Raw genomic sequence first — 16,527 nt, forward strand, 5'->3', positions numbered from 1 at the left:
TGCCAAAACATCTAAACAAACCACATATGAAGAACACAAGCTTTTTCAGAAACCCTTTCCTATGAATATGAATGTCTCCCCAAAATAAGGGTCAAAATAGTTGAAGGGTCACAACCCAAAGATTTGTATGCACGCCAAGTTCAAGTCAAAAGTACAAAAACGAACGACAGATTCAAGCAAATGATAGGCAGCAAAACCTTCATATCAACAAATTTTGTGTCGATAGAAAAACTCGACTCGTTTCGGGAACCTGCAAACACGATACCACGCACTCTTTCATCCTTCTTTTGTTTTTTGTTTTTCTTTTGTTTTTGTGTTCACTTCTACAGCAGGAGAAATAATGAGTAGACTAAATTTGAGAGCAATCATCAACTACTGAAAAACTTATAAGTAAAATTGAGATTTCAAGAAAACTTATTATGTAGCAAGTACTGTAAAATTCCATTAAAAAGAATTAATATGAAGATAGGGACGAGTAAATCGAAAACAGCCACCTCGTATCTTCTTGTTCCGATTCAGAAGAATGAGAACCTCATGCCATTGCTTGCTGCAAACAAGTTGTATTCTTCAATGGCAGTTTCCTTCTTATTGAAACCATGACCATTTCCAACAACTTCCACCTCATTATTGTCTTCCTTAGAGGGCATGAGATTTAATTTACCTCCCGTTGAAAGTGCAACAGGCCCTCCAAAATGAAATAATGAAAAGCTTGAGCTATCCTTTTGCAGTTTGGAAGAAGTATCGTTTTGCTTACAATCTCCGCTTGGTGGTGAACTGAGTGCGTACGGGAGTCCACTGGTAACGACGACGTCTGGATTAGCTACAGAACTTTCTGTTATTGCACCTGATTTAGAGACCTGAGTTCTGTCTTCAACAAAGATACCATTGCTAGCTTTGGTAGCTGGCTGATAAATAGGAACGGGACTCGGGTTGAAGACGGGATTACCAAGATGATGCAAATGGCCATATCGCATGCAGAAGCGCGGGTTACCATTTAAACCATACCCAAGAGGATTGGCATATAGACAGTGATTTGAATAGGAGAAAGGCATTATTCCATTGGCATGGACAGCTGCTGGCCATGAAACTGAGTTTTGGTGGTAATAGCCCATTGATGGAGGAACCTGAAACACTGGAAAGTGAACATTTTGGTTTTGAACCGAAGGAAGTGTCACATGACATGGGGAATCCAGATTAACAGCAGAGAATCCCGCTTCGAAGTTTTGAGGAACATTTTTCGGTGCATTTCCTTGAACTTTACATCCCTCGTTATCTTGCGAAAGACCGGAACAGTTCGTGCTCCCCATGGCATCACCTCCAATTGCTTTATCCATCCTTATCTCATGATGCTCAGAAAAGCCATACTGAATGGATGCTGAAGATTCCTTTCCTTCTGATTGATGGCTAGCATATTCTGAGTCTGATGTGGACGACGATTCTAAATTTCCATGGTTCGAGCAGATAGTATTACTGTCTCCTTCGCTCGGGCATGATGAGCAGTTATCAGAATTTAGAGAGCTAGTTCCTGCTTGGTTACTGGTCCCACTGGATGTCATTTTCATGTCTACTGTTGAATTTACAGAACACGGTGTTACCTCCTCACATGCGTCTTCTTCAACGTTTTTATGATCCTTCAATTCAATAGGAAGTCCATTTTGGAAGACTTCATCTGATTCGATAACAGAAGTAGATTCAGTTGAATTACTCTCCTCTTGATCAACGGTGCCAGAAGCTACGCTAACTTCACCACTGCAGCATTCATGCCTGGACTTCACAAGGTCATAATCAGCTTCCACACCAAACTTGAAAGTTGAAGACTTCAATGCAACATTTGAGTCAGAGTTACTTCTAGGATATTTCTTCTGTGATTCCATGGGCTCCCAAACTTTCTTTGAATAAACAAAATCTTTACCAGGAGAATTATTTAACAAAGCAGCTTTGTTTTTCAGTCTTCCGCTATCACGAGAATAATCTCCATAGCTGAACTTGTTAGAACGATAACTTTGCTTGGACATATCAAATAAAGATTCTGACTTGCTCGCAGATTTGACATCTCGGTTAACTCTAACTGAAGAAACAAATGGCTCTGCCTTTTTGTTAAATTCATTATTTTGGTTACAGACACAGGAACGGTAATCGTACGATACCCAGTTGTTGGAAGAGTGCATCTTTTCATTAAACTTAGAGACATGTCGACCATAGGCCTTTAATGAATTTGCTCTTAATTTCCTGTTTGATGCATTCATACTCCTGGAAGGATTTTCCAAACTATCGGCATAATATCTTTGCTCAGATCTGTTAACCAGCGCCCCATTTTCTGAAACCATAGATCGGCGCCTCTCAGACCACTTGAAAGAATGATCTTGAACTTCCTTTGGAAATTTTAATCTCCAGCGAGAAACTTTAGATTGATCACCTATGAAAGACTCATTTCCATCATTTCCATCATTTCCATCGCCAAGTTTCCCATCAAAGCTATCATCATATGAATTTTGCCCTTCTGAAATGATGGATTCATTTAAAAACAGCTCATTGAAAGTATCGGAAGACTCGGGCACGCTGGCATCACATACTTCACCGACTGCATCGGAATTTGGCTCCAAATCACATGGGGACAAGTCCTCCAAGACATCAGAATGAGCACATGCTTCAGCTGATTCAGAACTTATCTTATCTTTATCCTTTTCCTTTCCTTTTAATCTTTCTTTTCTCCGGAGTTTCTTCTCTCTTTCTTTTGTCCTTTTCCGCTCTTTGCGTTCTTTTTCTTCACGCTTTTCCTTCTCTTCTTCTTCAAGAAGTTTCATCTGCAGAAAAATTCACAAAGGTTAGCAGTCAAGAGAGATCTTAAACTAGGTAAATAAACTTCTATGAGTAATGATATAGCTCGCAATGAACCTGCTTTTCCAGAGTAATGATTTCTTTGCATGCTATGTGAACTCGTTCTTCCAGTAATTTTAGTGCAAGACACACAAAGATGCTATGTGCATTTTGGCGTGCTGTTCCTTCTCTGAAGGCTTTTTCAACCTGGAAAAGACAACAAGTTATAAGAATATAAACAATCTATAATACCACGAAAAACTTAGATCGATTCCAGTATCGAATTTCCAGTCAAAGAAGCAAGAAGATGAGATATCAATAAAAAATTCAATGGATTAACTGGAAAGTGGGAATAAAAGAAAGACACTACGACTTTGAACTTTCAATCCAACGAGCAAAACGTTCAAGAGAAATTTCTTTGAAATAAGAGAAGTATCAATCCTTAAGGAAAAGATAGGATAATATTGACTTGTTTTATGCCAAGCAACAATTGGATATAATTTTTCTACTCAAAACAAAGAAATCGTAATCTGATATAAACAAATTTAAGTTGAACATCACTCAAACTTTCATCAAGAGTCGAGGATATACAGAAAAAGGAAGATGAGACATCCCACAAGCGAAGGTGATCAGTAGATTTAGATGAATGACGTCAACGGTCATTATCAACCCAGCATCCATCTTGAACAAAAGAAAATTCTTTCCACTTTTTTTTTCTGTCAAGAAACAACTTCTCATTGATATAATAAAAAGGAAAATGTTCAAAGGATACAAACTCCCAAAGGGAGTAAAAAAGAAAAGAAAATAGAACTAGAAAACAGACAAGAACTTAAAACAATTTCGAACAAAAGAGAACGACCAAGAAATAAAAACGACCCATCAAACAAAAGCTCAGCTCCAAAGCAAATTCAAACAGCAACCACAACAGCTAAAGATAAGAATCAATAAGATCCAAAAACATGAAAATACTGACTAAAAATCCTCCTCCAGAAAGATCTAACACACCAACTAAGAAACTCCAGAACATAATCTCCAAAACTTCGAACTTCCAAAAGAGAATGTAAAGATGAAAAAAAAAAACATTCCCCGGAAGCTTGATACAAAAACTAGTCCTTATGAAGTTGAAGAAGGAAGTTCCTGTAATTCAAGACCACAAACTTCAATAAGACATGCAAATTTTCTAGGCACCGAAGAAGGGCAAGGGAGAATCTCCATATCATTTCCAAAATATAGAAACTCAAAAGCATTGAAAAGGGAGTCTTCAATCTCCATATCATCAAAGTGATTAACCATTGGCTGCCCAAGAGATTTCACACTGCTTAGGTAACTTTAGATTCAACATCGAATTCACCACACCGAGAGGGAGAAAGATGAACTATAAGGACTTTTTCAAGTGAATCATCTCATGGATAAAAAAATATACCCATTAAGAGAAGAAAACTTTAAGGCTACTTGAAGGGATTAAAGGGCTTGATGTAGATAATATTGATAAGTTCCAATTATCCCTAGTCTTACGAAGGAGACCAAGAGACGTGAACAATTTTTTTCAATTAAATCAAGATCCACAGTATATCTCAATGGGTGATTGAGAATAAATGATAGGTTCACTTCACCGAGTATAGTACAAGGGGTATGCAATAATATAACAATTTTTAACCTCTTTCACAATCAAGGGCATTGAGGACTCGAGAACTTTAATGGAGGTCTCCAAAAGGGATACATGAATCTCAGAAGGCAATGCAAAGGGATAAAGGTCGTTAAAATAGTAGGGAGCTCACAAAAATCCCCAAGAACTTGTTGAATTAAAACAAATGGTTGACGCTCATTCAAAGTAGACCCATTAAAAACACTCATCCCTGTTTCAGTGACTATAATCTCTCTATTCTCTGGAACTAAAGTTGGTGATTAATTACATCATCATTCACGTTAAAAGTTCCTTCACCTTCCATGACTTGATGTAAAAGATGTAAGTCCAGAGAATTGGAGAGGTCTTTCAAGGAGAGAACTCTCTATTAACGATATTTGGATGATTAATTACAACATCACTAAATCTAATAAAAATATTCCCTCCTTTCTTATCCTATGATTTCTATCATGGCGGGAAGAAAACCACACAAATTCCTCTTAACTTCTATAAGAGCCCCATGCAATCTAACATATTAAGATTGGGGGAAGAAATACTCTCAAGGCCACCAAAGTAATGGCCGCTAGTTCAAATGTGCTTATGACCCCATTAGGTTAGAGGCAAGTTCTTGATGGAGATCCATCCAGCATAACGTTCAATAAAATTAAGATGACTGCTTTTCACGATACCATTTTTTCAATAAACAAATGCAAATCAACGTAGAATCTCCATATACCTTCATAATCAAAAGCCTAGAACAAGACATCAAAATTAAAATATAGTTATGTCAGGTCTATCAGGAACAAATTAATTGAAACAATGCCCTTATAATGATAGTCCTAAGGCATATTTAATCTCCTTCCTATTGTTGTGAGAAAACAACCTAGAAACAACTATTAGCTCGCTAAAATTCAATTTCATCACTTTTTGGTCCTTTTTAACCAATTGAGAATAAGAAAAGGCAACTCTTCAACAATACTTAAAATAATCTTTTGAGATCTCATTCACTTGAAATCCAATCCCCTGCTTTCCATTCAAGTAATTTGCCTCTTCCCACACATTACAACTGAAAGAAGAATTTTTCTCCAAAGAAATTTTAGCTAAATCCTTTAAAACATGAAAGTTGCCATCATAATTCTTGAGTAAGTCTTTTAGCATTCCTAAACAAAATACCAAGCATTTATTAAGAAACCCATAGATACTTGAATCAGCTTTCTTCCTCCAAAAGGTAGCCAAACAATGCAATGGATGAACCAAAAAATATTCATTTTGATAAATGAATTTGTAATATTCCAAGAACAATATATATTAAAATAATAGAAAATTGTGCTCGGTTGTATGATGACCATATGGTGAAGCCAATGGATGGATAATCGGTAATACAAGCATATTTTCTTCAATTTCCTCTCATTTTTAGCTTATGGTAAGGTTCTAGGCAGGACTCTCAATCACAAAATAAAATCTTACAATAGAAATCATTTGGAATTTTCATCGATACAAACAAAAGTTCCTCAATGACATTGAGGATCTAGATTCCCTCGAGGAAGCCATAAATCCTATCCAGGATGGTTTTGAGATTAAAGATTCTTTAAAAATTTATCTACATGACCTTACTTTAAAATAGAGAGCAACTGAATTGTCCCCATGGCAATTACTCATTTCCTAATTCTTGTAGACGAATAAAGGGATAATTTGTAATGATGCAATTGCTCTCTGTTTTGCTTGTGGACTAACCTAATAACACTCTGCTCAATCGTTAAAAGCTAGTTTATATATTTTCAGAAGATGGGCATTGCTAATTGTAGTATCAATATCAATTGATGCAGGATTTTTTTATTGTTTCTTGATGAGATGCCAAACAGAGATATGAACAAACGAACAAATGTACCTAGCATAAAAATAACAATAAAACCAACAAGAGGAACCCAAAGAACTATAATAAAGGGCCCCAATCCTAGGGAATAAAACCTTTTTCCTAATCAATAGTTACAAAAGATCTTGCCACCAAGGCCCAAACAAGGTATTAAACCTAATGACCTCCCACACCTCCTATACAAAACTCTGATTCCCTCTAAAGCTTTTATTATTTCTCTCGAGCCAAATCCCATAAGAGAACTGCAAAGAAGCAAGCCTGCCATAGAAAATTACTCACTCCCTAAAAGGATGAAAAGGCAAAACCTCCTCCATCATAGCCCTACAATCCTTGCTCCATGCCAAACAAACTCCAAAACCCCACAAAGAAGGGTCTAAATTGAAAGGACAAACAGGATCTCCAAATAATATGGTTAGATTTTCCACTGGAGCAGCATCCAAGGAATTTTTATTCACTTCAGTTTCTAAGACTCTCTTGAAAGGAATCTTGTTATGACAATGATGTTCCTAATTTTTCTTTCTTATTCACTATTCACTCCAATTATCTTTCTTTCACGTTTTTAAATGTTATATAAAGAAAAATGTTAAAGTAAAAGTAAGTCCAACTTTGATGGTTGTCTATTTAGTTCCTAAATTTCAAAAAGTTCCACTGGTCTCTCTCTCTCTCTCTCTCTCTCTCTCTCTATATATATATATATATATATATATATTATTTTATTTATTATTATTTTTTTATTCGAATAAGTCAGTGTTCCAAATATTTTTACCTAATTGTTGATGTCTCATGTTTTTTGAAGTAACAAGTGATGGTTTAACTGTTAAAATATGTCGAAGAATCAAAAGCATGTTTTAACTAGGATATCTCCTTTAATGTACAATTTGGGACAAGGTTTTTGGAGTTTAATTGGCTTGTAATAGGATGTGTTGGTCGCAAGAGGGGGATTTTAATGATATGGTGAGGTCTTGGACAAGAGGAACATGTTCATGTGAAGAGACATCAAACTTCTTCGGTAAGTTCAAGAGAAAACATATTGCAAACAAATTCTAACCAAAGTAACTTTTAAATCAAGCTTCACTACCTTACTTGACTTGTTTTATTCTAACATCGTTATTTTTCTTATATTACAATGTATTTTATTTATTATACTAAACGACCATTTGACACATGCCTAACAAGTGTCAGACTCCTTTGGGGCATGATCCTAGGAGCTTTACACTCTAGACCTAGGCATTGGTAAGGTTTGAATAGGCTTTCATCCTAGAGAAAGAGCTTTTTTACGAAGGGTGGAGGCCTTACCCTTATACAATCGGTCCTGAGTGACATTCCTATTCATCTATTGCCCCTGGTTAAAATCCCTAGTGTGATTAGTAAGACCATTGAGAAATTGATGAGGGATTTCCTCTAAGAGAATGTTGAGGAGGGAAAATGATCTCATCTTGTGAGGTGGAAAGACACCACTGGACCTAGGTGGCTTAGGCTTGAGAAATCTAAGGGCAAGGAATAAAGTCCTTTGGGCTAAATGGTTTCGACGATTCCATCATGATTCTGTCATCTTATGGCACATGGTTATTGTTAGCAAGCACGGTCCTCGTCCTTTTGAATAGACAGTTAGTGGGGCTAAAGCATACCAGAAACCCGTGGAAAGATTTTTCAGCTAAACTTAATTTCTTTTCCGATTTTGTTCATAATGTGGTGAATGATGGGAAAGATACATTTGATTGGTTGGTTGTTGGACCCATCTGCATCTTACATCACTGGTTATATAAGCTGTAAGTATCATTTGGTTCGTTCGATTATTTCACATTCTAAGAACCTGCCTTCTCCTTCTCTAGGTTTTTGTAGGGAAATGTCGAACATTATTTTTGTTGGGGGACTTCTAATCCTGATAAGAGGGATGTTCGCTTTTGAAGTCTCGAACTGTCCAAAGGCTTTCTTCTGTAATTCTCTCTTTTTGTGTTTGGTCCGTCCCCCTTTCTTGTCAAGCATTTTCATTTTTTTCTAGGTGGAAGGTCAATTATTTCAAGAAAGTCAAGTTCTTTGTTTGGTACGTTTTACATGGAAGAGTTCACACCTTGGGTCGGATATTGGCTAGAGGGTCCATGGTGGTTAGCCCATTCAGTTGTATTATGTGCAAGATATTTCAGTAACTACAGCACATATCCATGTATAAATCTTACAAATCAAATAAAACAAACCAAATATTTAAAGACATTCAAATGCGTAAAAAGAGTGGTGGATTCCTAACTCTCGAAGTCTCATCCTCATCAGAAACCTGAAAGATGAAGAGATTGATGGCCTTTCATCCTCAAAACAGAAAAGATAGATGGAATGGGCTTTGGACAATAGCTTCACAGTGCATTCCTTATATGCTTCTTTGCTAGATAAAGGTTCATCTCCCCTCTAATTGACAATCTGGGAAAGCTTCTGTCAAAAAAAGGTCAAATTCTTCCAATGCTAGCTAACTAACGGGGAGATAACACTCGTAATTTGATTGAAAGGAAGGCTCCTTACTATTCTCTCTCTCTCTCTCCCCAGCTAGTACCATATTTGCCAGATTATCAGTCTCAAGCCCACGTATTCATCCACTATTCCACTGTCCATAGCTTCTGGACCTTTATGCACATCAATTTCAAATGGGCCACGGCCTTGCCTACATCCATCTATAACCTCTTATCAGGTGTCCTACTATGGCACCCCTGCCAGAACGAGCAATAAACCCTTTGGCTGTGCCAGGTGAAAGACTTCTTTTCAAACCTGAGGCTAGAAAGAAATAGTAAACTTCTTGAAGGGACTGAAGCTTCTTTTTATTCCTTAATGGATGATCTCCTAAGGGCTAAATCTTGGTGTGAACGTTCTCTCTTCTTTTTCTTATTATAGTGATACTACGCTTCTGGCCAAGTGGAACTCCTTTTTGTCATTCAATTTTGGGATCTTGAATATTTCTTCTCAAAAAAAAAAAAAAAAAAAAAAAAGAAGGCTACCTAACAACACTGAAAGTATGGATTCTCAAGCATCTGGATTCAGATTCCCATCAAACAGACTGACCTATTAGTAAACTGCAGTAATTAGACCAACATTGAAATTAGTTTAATATTTTGAGAATTTCTCCTCCTATTTTTCTTCTCCCTAATTCTTTCCAATTTTCCCTCATCTTATATTATCTCATTTCTAGCATCCACTCCTAGCCTAAATGGGTAAAACCGGAACTATTTGGACTGACATAGTCATCACTAATTTCTTGAAGTCTTGGGAGAAATTACAGGAGGAAGTTGTAGCCACCTTGGTTAGATATTAGACCTCTTTTCTACATCTTATTAAATAATAACTAAAAAATTGGAAGAAAAAAACAAAAGAAAGAAAAATATAGACATATAGAACCAAGAATCGCATGTGAAAATAAAGCCCAACACTTTCACTAGATTCCATAGATATAGTAATTTTAACTTTTAATTGGTTTTTCCTTGTCCCAATGAGCCTAACTGGTAATTATATCCCTGGTGCTTAATAAAATTTCTTAAAACAAGAGATTTTAACATGTGATTGTCTTCAAGAAAGAATAGTATCACACAGGCCAACTAGCAAGAAAGCACAAGCCAAAAAGGTTGCAGATAACATGCCTGTTCTTTAAAAATGACAGTTGCAGCATCCAAAAGAAACTCCCGAGCAAGTTCGGGACTCTTTGCATGCTTTTGAGGACGAGAACAATCTCCATCCAAACCATTTGCATCTTTATCCATAGAATCATCCTCCTAAAAGCACATAATTCAGAGAAGCAATTAGAGTTATCAAGATTTAGAAGATGAAAACATTTGTCACCCACAAGAATTTCAAGTTCTAGTAATATAATGCTGCAGATATTTTTTTTCATTGCAGAAACAAAAAAAAACCCATTCATTATTGAAATATGACTCACGTACAAAAGTTTATGATAGGAAAAAACCTAGAGAGACAAAATTACAAGAAAGAGAACAACCTCCTCCTCCTCGGCCTCTTCAGCATGCTCAAAAAACCTCCTAATACTTTCCCCTCTTGTGATTGTAACAAATCCATCACCAACTGTAAGCCTGCGATGAACACATTGTTGACCTTTCAACGCATGAGCTTTCACTGAGAGCTCAGTGCAGCGTCCATCCAATTTCCAAGCTCTGAGGGTAATAAAGCATGAATTCAAACCACCAAGATCAAGGCCATTCATTTTGACACTTCCATTCATGCCAACATTTTCAAACTCCAGAATATCAGATTTTCCTTCTCCTGTTCCAACAGCCCATTCAAAATAATGATATGTCTCCACAGAGTCAGCAAAAGTTTGATGCCAATCGGCCTGGATTGTGTCATCTGATACCTGAGACAACAGCATTATAAATTCTTTCATGCTGATTGCAAAAAGCTCACAATCTAGAGAAATCTTAAGAATCTACATAGTCGTTATAATTATTAATCATATTAATTGTGAAATTTACATTATAACCATGATCGTAGAAGAGCACTTAAAGTTGAAGAGAAGTGCAAGGATGCACCTCGTAATTAAATGCCATATCTGCAACACAAAACCAACTAGTGCAGCAAGGCTCTCTTCTTATGCGCTTCAGCTCCTTTAGTTCCTTGAACTCACGGATCACATTTCTTCTGCAATCTCTACAAAACCTCTTGCTGTCAAACCTGTGAGACAATCAACATACTGTAAGAAGAAATTAATAATAATAATAATAATAATTACAAGGCAAGAAAATGCAGGAGAGAAAACTGGTTAATCATTTATTAGGCCTTTGCACGAAAAGTTGCTGGTGGTTAAGAAACATTTAAAGCATTGGTCAGCTTGGTTTGTTTAGCCTCATTTGAGGGTCTCTTCTTGGTGTGCACTCACCAACCTCTTTTCTGGACACTCTATCCAAGATTCATGTCTCATTTGGCATGACTGTATTTTTCCATTGTAATCTTTTTATCTTTTTATTATTCACTCCCTTGTGGAGTTTGTAACTTTTGAGCATTATTCTCTTTTCATTTCATCAATGAAAAGTTCCATTTCTTTGTCATAAAAAAGGATAAATACACCAATGATTGCTCGCCATATTAAAATAAACAAGGCTAGTTTCCTATATTCCTCATTAACTATAAGAATCTTAAATACTATTGGAATTTGTGCAAATAAGTGTCAGCAGAATATGCAAAAACCTAACAAGTAGAACCAATTTTTCAAAACACTTCTGAGGCTTACACCTTGAGGCACACTTCAAGATCAGGCTCAAATTTTTAGGCTAAAGTCTCAGGCCTCTTTGGATCAAAAGAGGCTTACAACTCTTAAAGAAAATATTTATGGCCCCATGTGATGCACCGAACAGGTGTAAAGGCTAAAATGACTAGAAAAATAATATTAGTCTGTTACATTCTTCAAAAATATTAAAGTACAGTTACGTGTTTGTTTTATGCAAACAACTTCCATTGAGAATAAATGGAAGAGTACATAGGTATACAAAAAATCAAGCCCTCAAAAGGACACTCTATCAGAGAAAATGGCTAGTTCCTATCAAATAGTTACAAAAGATCTTCGAAATTGAAATCCAAAGAAAAGCATGAAATCTAACAAGGAACCAAATATCACTTACCTATTTCATATCAATAGAATACAAGACGATAACTCAGCCAATTACTACCTCTACCAAGGCTTTTAAAAAACATTAATGACAAAAGAAGTGTAGAGTAAGTTTTGTTCTTTATAGAATTGATCTTTCATTGAGAATAAATGAAAGGCTACAAAAAGGGCATACAAAAACAACACCCAAAAAATGTAGCCAAGACAGCACCTAAAACACCTAAAAACATAACAATATTAAAAAATAATAATAATAACCACAATAATAATAATAATAATATATAAATAAATAACTCGAGTCCAAAGTAACAAGACTGAGATGGAAGTAACAAAAGTCTCTCGAGCAGACACCTGACGAGAGGTATTAAACTTGGAAATAATCCACACCTCTTTTCATGATATCTCAGACCCTCTAAACACTCTATCATCCTTCTCTAACTGAATGGTCCATAAATTAAATTTAAAAAAAAAAAAAAGGGTTGCCACAATGTTAAGCCCTTATCTTGAGATGGGGATGGAATAAAACCTCTTCCATCATGAAACGATAACAATAGATACACGACACACTCACACCAAACATCTCCAAAAACGCATCCAAATGAGCAAACTTGCGTCACCAAAGGATACGATTAGATCTTCAACCGCTTCCCTACAAGAAGTACCCCACTGCGCTTAAGTAAAAAAGAAAAGTGTCTTTGAATGCGATCTATGGTGTGGATTTTCCCAAATAAAACTTGTCATGCAAGGAACTTAACCTTCTTGGAAATATTTTATCTTCCACGAGGAAAACAAAGAGTTTGTAAGAAAACTTTCTGCACCCAAGAAGGAGAAAAGAATGACAAGAAAACCCTTTAGAGGGATTAGACGAAGATGGACCTCTCCTAATAGAGTAAGGAGAGAGGCACATCCAAGGTTTCCCTGTCCAACAAGGGATGTTAGACGCCAAAGTTAAGCAAATGCCAATTACTTGAATAAGAAATGACCAGAGCCATAGGACTAAACCTCAAAGAGGAAAGCTAGTACAAATGAGAAAACAAGTTATGAATAGAAGTATCACGCTACCATCAATCTTCCTAGAAATAAGAGTTTGAATCATCTCGAATAGAACCATGAATGAAATTAGAGAATAAGGAACAACTAAAAGCAATGTACTTCCAAGAGTTTCTAAATGCGCCTTTCAAGACCATAGCCACAATGCATTTGAAAAGGTGAGGGGCATACTTGCTCACTATGACCTTGTGCCATAGAGTATTCAGCTCATCTAGAAACAAACCACCAAAACCCTTTCCAAACACACCATGTCTGCCAACAAAAACCAGAAACTCCTGCAATTTCATCCCTAAAATCCTCTTTAATTTTAGGTCAAAAGTATGAGCTCCACATTAATACTTCATAATAGTTCTCAAAAGTCAATGCCACAATAATTCAAAGAGAAAAAACACCTCCAATGCCTCCAAAACATTTATTATCTACTCATCTCAGTTTAGGCCAAATAGTATGAGATCTCCATAAATATTTCATAAAACTTCCCACAAGTCGACTCTACAATAATTGAAAGAGAAAAGGCACCTTCCAATGCTTCCAATACATTTATTATCTACTCATCCCAAGGATTAGAAGCTGCCCCCTATTTGTACATTGTCATTTCAATATGTTTGTAAGTCGCCCAAATTTTTACACTTAAAAGGAGCATACCATCTTACGTATATACAATCATCGGAAGACTAATTATACAAGAATTTTCTTGGCTTGTAAACTAGAATCTACTTAAGTTATAGGTTTCATAACTAAAATTATATATATACAATAAATCAAGACAGCAGTAATTCTACACTTTCTTTTTTATAGAAATCACGCTTTCAGGGAGAAAAATGAAAATATATACATACAAGGGAAGTATTCTAGACTAGCTTAAATCTTCAAGATGCATTAAAAAAATAAATTAAAAATAAATAAATAAACAGGTTTATTTCTTATTAAGAAGTCAAGCTTCTATTTATTCATGTTAGTTTTACTCTAAATGTGTCTATGATACTTCGTATCCCTAAAGATTATATTATATACTAAAGTCCCCATCGAGCATCGACTATCACATTTTCCATCCATTAATTTAAATAAATGCATGAAACAAAGGATGAGCATTAGCTAGACACCTGTACATTAGCCTCTCAATAAAATCTTCTTCTTTCATCCTTAGAAGAGATAGTCGAGTCTCTTCTCCTAATGCTGACCAAAAATCAACCAATGTATCACAAGAAAGCCGAGCAGTGTGCAAGGCACATGTTTCCCTTGTTCCATGTCCCCTGCCATAACTTGCTGTTCCTTGACTAATCCAACCACGACCTCCCCCACCACAGGCATCTGGATAAAGCAATTCTCGTTCTCGCTCCCTAGCACGTGCACTATCAAAGACCTGCTTCAAGGAAAACCTTAGTGATTACAAGGATGCGCTGATTTGGAGTGCTTAGTAGCAAAGAAAACTAAAAATAAGCACTTACATTTTGGAGATCCAGGAAAGACTTTGAACACAAATAGCAATCTAAAAGTGTCAGCAACCCATCACGTGTTGTAGTCAAACCACCCCAAGGATGGACGGATGGATCTTGAATTTCATCTTCAAACCCATTACCCGTCAACGCTCCATCACCTGCTTGATTTTTTGAAACCCCTAATCTGTTGCATGCATGATTCACACGTGTTTTTCCTTGTTGTAAAGACTTCCCATATAAGACAATCTGCAAAAATCCTTCAAGCAGCAAACCATTACATCTAGAGCAATACATATTCTTACGAGCTTGCTCAAAGAGGGTTTGCTTGTCAATTCTCAGGAGTTTTTGCCTGGCTTGGGGCAGCAGCTCAATCCAAAACTACATTGAGAGTATACACAACTTATTAGTTGATGATGAGTTCACCACATCAGTTCCAAGTAATGCTGGAATTAGATCATACTTATCCCAATTAACGATTTAAGGCATAATTAAACAATGTGATACTTTAGTTGCGTACAAATAATATTTTCTGTTCATAAAGAGATACATGCAGAGGAAACATGAAGTTTCAGTAACTCAATTTCGAGTAAAGAAATGAAACGCCTACAGTGTCGAACACCCACATCTAAAATGCTAGACACTCCTCCGGTAGATGACATCGGTGGCACTAATGAATCCAGGCTTTTATGAAGTACTAATTCAGGGAAAAAATATAGAGCAGGAATGTGACAAGAATCCAGCGCAGGAAAGTGATCTAATCTAGTAGCAATTATTCGGAAAAAAAAAAGGAACAAATGAAGCAATAAAAACTCCAATTAAATCGTCTGGCAACGAGAGAAATGAATACCTTCTGGAGCTGATTGTAGCTAACATCGTCGCGATGCTGGGACCAAAATCCATTGGCCGAGAGCGAGTATATAGCCGATGACCCACAATTTAAATGGTAATTCTTTTGTGTTAACCCAGGCATCTTTCAAGCCCTTATAGTTACATTTCTCAATTCTTCCATTGCCTCACAACCTGAAATGAACCCAATCTGATCGAGAGCCAAAAAGCGAGCCAAAACGAATAGTAGCTAAGAATTACAATCGCAATAGGTAATTAGAACAATATAACAGATCGTGGGCGGATTGAAATAACTCCGTCCCGAAGCAAATCTGATCAAGACTACGAAAAGATGGATTATATCGAATTGGATTCGATTGGACTAGATTTGAATAGCATAACATAAACGGAATCGATGGGGCATGAAAAAGAAGATTGAAAAAGAGAGAAAACCGATGTAGGGGTTTCTGGTCGATGACAATGAGATTGGCTGCTGCTACGTTTACATTGCCCGCTAGAGAGATAAAGAGAGAGAGCAGACGAAGAGAGGAGAAATGAAATTACAATTACAATTACAATTAACCGAAAAGAAATGAGGCTGTTATATCTCTAATCAACCAATCACTATTTTTATTTTTCTCACCTTATATTTTTGTTAAATTACCAATTTTTCTCTCAAAATTTATATTTTAAATTGTGACACATTCATACTTAGTAATTTTATATTAATTAAACGTGAAGAGGACTGTCCAGACCAACACGACTCTCCACAATAGTATAATATTGTCCCGAACTTTCATCATCCAACACCTCCCCTCGAACAAAGTATGCCTCCCCTTAATTGAGACTCGACCCCTTTTTCTTTTGGAGTCTTAGTCATTTTTTACTATGTCTTCGAGGAGGCTTGAACACCTCCCCTCGAACAAAGTATGCCTCCCCTTAATTGAGACTCGACCCCTTTTTTTTGGAGTCTTAGTCATTTTTTACTATGTCTTCGAGGAGGCTTGACTCCTTTTATTTTGGAGTCCTTTGTTCTACATTTGAGGATTTATCAATACTGTCCAGACCAACACGACTCTCCACAATAGTATGATATTGTTCCGGACTTTCATCATCCAACACCTTCCCTCGAACAAAGTATGCCTCCCCTTAATCGAGACTCGACTCCTTTCTCTTTTGGAGTCTTAGTCATTTTTTACTATGCCTTCGAGGAGGCTCAACTCCTTTTCTTTTGGAGTCCTTTGTTCGACATTTGAGGATTTACCAATCTATTGGCACGACTAAGTTTTAGGACATGGCTCTGATA

At 36.4% G+C, this 16,527-nt stretch overlaps 1 protein-coding gene across 1 annotated transcript; it reads right to left on the reverse strand.

The window, feature by feature from the left end:
* Positions 1 to 373: 373 nt before the first annotated feature.
* On the reverse strand, positions 374 to 15,780 carry LOC111803390 (uncharacterized). Its single transcript, XM_087127642.1, has 8 exons — positions 15,244 to 15,780; positions 14,406 to 14,774; positions 14,061 to 14,320; positions 10,835 to 10,976; positions 10,288 to 10,659; positions 9,932 to 10,063; positions 2,896 to 3,024; positions 374 to 2,804 (listed from the first exon to the last, which is right to left on the reverse strand). The coding sequence occupies exons 1-8, from the start codon at positions 15,364 to 15,366 to the stop codon at positions 516 to 518; spliced, it is 3,816 nt and encodes a 1,271-aa protein (XP_086983768.1). The 5' UTR covers positions 15,367 to 15,780; the 3' UTR covers positions 374 to 515.
* Positions 15,781 to 16,527: the final 747 nt, after the last annotated feature.

Source organism: Cucurbita pepo, chromosome 10 (assembly GCF_057944985.1).
Source record: "Cucurbita pepo subsp. pepo isolate OVF chromosome 10, ASM5794498v1, whole genome shotgun sequence".
Classification (NCBI taxonomy): domain Eukaryota; kingdom Viridiplantae; phylum Streptophyta; class Magnoliopsida; order Cucurbitales; family Cucurbitaceae; genus Cucurbita; species Cucurbita pepo.